Here is a 5,077-nt window from a genome sequence, read left to right as displayed (position 1 = left end):
CACCGACGGGGTGAGGAGGAACTCAACAGGGTTCGGAAGAGGGAACTCAACTGGAGCAAAAGATGCACTTATCCAGTCCATAGGAGGGGAATGGCGCAGCAAGCCGACACTACAAACCGGGCTATGGTGAATCTGGCTTCGTGAGAAGGGAGCCCACAGAAGCAACCGGCTCGACACATAGGCTAATTTCTTAGCGAATGTGCTGGTGTCGCCCAGCCCACAACTCTTAATCTGTCAGCAAGTCACTCGTGTCAACACCCAGGAAGGAGCTCTCTTTATGGAGGAGCACACTACCCAAGTGGGCACGGTGCACCTTGGAATTTCACCAAGATGATGGCCACACTAATTTATGTAGGCCAACTTCCACATGGAAACTGCCTTCCCTTCAGCTGGTTTCCACAACAGACAAGAGCTGGAGAAGTCCTGAGACTTTGCATTCTGTCCTATATATCCGCACTAGCGGGAGGAACAGAGAAAAGTCAGGGCTGGGTCTGCCTCCTCTGGGGCAGTGCTTGCAGGCTCACCACCTGGTCCTGTTTTAAGAGAGGGGTAGGAACCTTGGGCATAATCCAGGCCGGGGTCTCAATTAATGAGAGTTAGCCAGCCCAAAACCAGGCACGATTCATTGACCAAAAATGTGTGCAGGTCCCCTACCTTCTCGATAGAGTAAGCAAGTAGGAGAACTGTTTGCTTTAAAAACTGATTTTTAACTCAACTACCTGTAGTACTGAGGGGAGGTCTCAGAGTGCAGTAGCACTGAAGATAGGTCCTGAGAAGGTATAGAGGGGGCGCAAGATAGATTTCATCTCCTTGATCTTCAGGTTCCTGAGCGGTGCAAGTCGTACTTCCTATATCTCAACTGCATCCTGCATCCTGCATCCTTAAGGGCAAAATCATTTTGAGGGTGGAGCGGAACAGCCACACTCCGAGCCATCTTCTGCAGGAAGGAAGCACAGAAGTGATTGAACACTCTCGCAGGGGTTTTCACGTGAGAAGAACACCAACAACGAACAGGTTCTACTTCAGATTGTAAGCAAGCCTCATTTCTTAGAGGGAGCTCTCGCTGAAGTTGAAGTATCTAAGCTCTTTCAGAGGAAGATAGCTGAACCACCACAACAGAACCTGGATTTCTCCGGCCCGGTATGGGTGCCAACGGTGCCCCATCCCATGAGAAATCTCAGAGGAAAAGTCAGGAAGGCTGTCTAGGTAACGAGGTCCTAGTTGGGCCATTACGAGGCAATTAAAGATCCTGCTCCTCTGACCTGACTTAGCACAGTGATGTGCAAGAAGGCTCACTGGGGATTAACGCACTTTGCGTCAACCCTGGCGTCAGCTGTGAGCCAGTGTCTCCGTGTTTAAGGGAGTAAACAACTAGCAAAGGAACAAATCAGAGCGTCAACTGTTGTAGTTTAATTCTTTTCAGGGAAATTACTTCAGAGATTTTTTATGCCAGAAATATTAGATTTTATTAACAAACAAAGCCGAGTGCCCTTCTGCAGAAAGACCCCCCTGCAAAATTTGTCCAGCTAACATATATACTAACATATATACCAACATCCTTGTCCCAAAGATGGTAATACATTCTGTAGGTATTTTGAGAAATAGTTTTGTACCATGTGACGTTACTGAAATATAATTCTCTGCTGCAACAACACATTCTGCTCACATTCCAAAGTCAATAGAACTCCAAATGTTTTTCCCGGTGCGACCGATTAGTAAATACCAAAACACAACCATTTTTCAGCAGCATCAATCAGCCAATTCTGCGAGTCTGTACATTTCAGTGGCATTGTTTACGTTCAGTGCTGCCAATATGGCCGACTTCCGTATTGATGACGTGTTGTGAAAACCCTCTATTAGATAAATTGCATTTACTGTTAGGAGGATGGTAATTAACATGTCTTTTCTCATGCATCCTTCAGCTGAAAGACTTTGAATCTGAAGAAGTGTGTGTGTTGATTTTCTGTCCTCTGTCAATAAACTGCAGATGTGGTTCATTTAGGTGAAATCTGCTATATATTTAAAAGACAATTTTTTTTTTTTACAAAATTCACTGGTGTGTAATTTGATTGGTATAATGAAAGTTCAAAGACAAACCATTAAGCCTATTATCTGAATCACCAGATTCTCTTGTTTAATTCTATAGTTATCTTCTACACAAAACATCCGTTACAATGTAAAAAAAAAAAATCATGGCTGATTTTATGAATTGTTTCAATTAGTTCAATTGCATGATGATCACTGGCTGTTTGGTTTAGTTTATATATATTGTTTGAAACCAATCATAAGAGCTGTGAAAAATAAGCAAATAATCTAGGAATATAAATGCACTTATATCATAATCTTGTACAGCAGTTGTCGTTCACATTTTGACTATTATCAATAGTATTACAAAACTAACCTTTGGTACATCAAAAATATAATATGATAAACAGATCTCACTTGTTTTCTGTTATTAAATCAGGGTTCACTTGAAAATTCACATTTATCCTCCTTGAACTCATTCTAACAACTTAATGTTTTAATATGTTTCAGACCAGATGGAGGTGAAAGAGCAAAGACAAGAACTGAAGTTAAAGGTGATGATGCTGTAGTTTGTTTAAGCCTGTTGACACCAATAAAATGAGCTTAATGTGCCAATTTACAGAAGATCTCAGACATCACCATAATGAATGAGCTGAAAACAGGGAACTTTTGGAGACAAAGAGGCTTTTCAGCAGCAGTTTAACATGATGGCTCTGTACTTTTTAAATGCAGATTGGATAAAAACACAGTGATCACAGTTCACACCTGCAGTGAAGCCCCTCCCACAACAATTCACCAATAAATACTGGGAATATTCCCATCATCCTACAAGAGAAGGACAAACTCCAGCAGTAGCAGCTGAAATCTGTGTGACTGTTAAAGATGGAGTTTATTAAAGAGGAGATTGAAGACATGAGGGATCCAGAACCATCCAGAATAAAACATGAAGATACTGAGGAACAAATAGGTTGGTGTCCATTCTTGATTCTTCATTGTTGACACATCTAAATGATCATAATCTTGTATATAGCAGTTGTCAAACATATTTTAATATATTAAAAAGTGAAAGATCTGATCTCTGTTGCTTTCTGCTATTAAATAAGGGTTCACTTGAACTGATTCTAACTTGATGTGTATTTTAGACCAGGTGAGAGTGAAAGAGCAAAGACAAGAACTGAATGAAGTGGAGGAGGAACATCGTAACTTTACAATTCAAAGAACAAAAGCCAAAAAGACGCACACCTGCACTCAGTGTGGAAACAGTTTCACAAGGAAAGGAAACCTTAAGACACACTTAAGGATTCACACTGGAGAGAAACCGTATACATGCACTCAGTGTGGAAAGAGTTTTTCTCAAGCATCAACTCTCAGTGTTCATCTGCGTATTCACTCTGGAGAAAAACCATTTATCTGTGATCAGTGTGGTAAAGATTTTATTTCATCATCACATCTAAAAGATCATCTGAAAGTTCATTCAGATGAGAAGCCTTATGTGTGTTCTCTCTGTGGAAAGAGTTATTCACAGCCTGACAGTTTTCAAAAGCACAAGAAAACACACAATGAAGTGAGAGATCATGTGTGTTTGGACTGTGGGAAGAGCTTTACTGCATCTGGTAAACTGAAACATCACCAAAGAATTCATACTGGAGAAAAACCTTACATATGCTCATATTGTCACAAGAGTTTCACTCACTCTGGATCTTTGAGAGTACATGAGCGAGTTCATACTGGAGAGAAGCCGTACGACTGCACTCAGTGTGAGAAGAGTTTCACACAGAAAGGACACCTTAAAACACACATGAGAATTCACTCTGGAGAGAAACCGTATCCATGCACTCAGTGTGTAAAGAGTTTCATATCTTCATCCAGACTCAAGTATCATCTGCACATTCACTCTGGAGAAAAGCCATTTAACTGTGATCAGTGTGGTAAAGATTTTATTTCATCATCAAATCTAAAAGATCATCTAAAAGTTCATTCAGATGAGAGGCCTTATGTGTGTTCTCTCTGTGGAAAGAGTTTTTCAAGACTGTACAATTTTAAACAGCACCAGAAAACACACAATGATCCATAATGATAATATCTGAAATCACACAAGTGACTTTATACTGTAGAAAAACTGTACGACTGTATTCAGTGTGAGAAGAGTTTCACCCAATCAAATAATCTAGGGACTCATATTTTTAAAAAGCATTGTTGTGTGTCACACTCACAGTGAGCAAATGTTATGTGAGATTCACCTAAAGTAAATCTGTAGTTTGTTAACTAATAAACTAGTGTTGCTGTAAAATGGCACAATAATTGTGTTTTAAATGTTAGAGAACAAGAAAATTATTGAAAATGATTTTGATTGAACGCTTACTCAAAGAAATACCAAAATTAAGAGAGACTGGAAAGAAATGTAGAAAAACAACAATCGGTTATTAGTTCATATATGAAAAAAATTAAAGTAATTTTTTTTACTTTTTTTTTTTGTTTAGTTACATAAAGCCAGTTATTACATAAACAGATGCATATACAATAAAGTACATCTGTACAATAACAACAAATAAAATGACCATTTCACTGACAATGTGTGATTTTGTGACTAAAAGGTTTCTACAGATCCAATAATTAAAATAAACTGAGATTCAAGCAAACGTATAGTGAAATAGTTTTGTGGAAGTTGTTTTTGAGTTGTAGTTGTTTCCAGTATGAGTGATGGTTTATGGTGGAAAGATGGCTGCGTGTCAATCAGCTGTTTCATGTGTATATGTCTGGTGCGTTATTGAAGCGTTGCACTTCCAGACCTACTGTCGTGAGCTGTCCTGAAGACAAGGCAAAAAACTGCTTATCCACCTATCTTGGTGTCTGGTGACCCGCAATACTCATTGGTGCCTTCAATACCTGCAAACTTGGTCATTACCTCTGCGCCGCCATTACACACACTATAACACACGCACGCAGCCACTCGCATAGCTTTTATATTCGCACATTCTGTGTGCTTAGTGTTTTGTTTATAATTGTTGTTGGCCGGTAAAATTATTGTTGCTGTTGTTCTCTTACGAGAGGT

At 39.5% G+C, this 5,077-nt stretch overlaps 1 protein-coding gene across 1 annotated transcript; it reads left to right on the top strand.

The window, feature by feature from the left end:
- Window positions 1–2,762: 2,762 nt before the first annotated feature.
- On the top strand, window positions 2,763–4,740 carry LOC311296668 (uncharacterized protein). The gene is made up of 2 exons (XM_084418553.1): window positions 2,763–2,992; window positions 3,168–4,740. Exons 1-2 carry the CDS (start codon window positions 2,908–2,910, stop codon window positions 4,097–4,099), a joined length of 1,017 nt encoding a protein of 338 aa, XP_084274679.1. The 5' UTR covers window positions 2,763–2,907; the 3' UTR covers window positions 4,100–4,740.
- Window positions 4,741–5,077: the final 337 nt, after the last annotated feature.

The sequence above is a fragment of the Rutilus rutilus genome (genome assembly GCF_951802725.1).
Source record: "Rutilus rutilus genome assembly, chromosome: 9".
NCBI lineage: Eukaryota > Metazoa > Chordata > Actinopteri > Cypriniformes > Leuciscidae > Rutilus > Rutilus rutilus.
Note: the sequence above shows the minus strand (reverse complement) of the source record. Positions and strands in the feature narration are given on the sequence as shown.

What these genes read in the sequence shown, in the direction of transcription:
- LOC311296668 (XM_084418553.1), top strand. Translation starts at nt 2,908, where the DNA reads ATGGAGTTTATTAAAGAGGAGATTGAAGACATGAGGGATCCAGAACCA. An exon ending in AGATACTGAGGAACAAATAG is followed by an intron (nt 2,993 to 3,167) that starts GTTGGTGTCCAT and finishes TGTGTATTTTAG; the next exon opens with ACCAGGTGAGAGTGAAAGAG.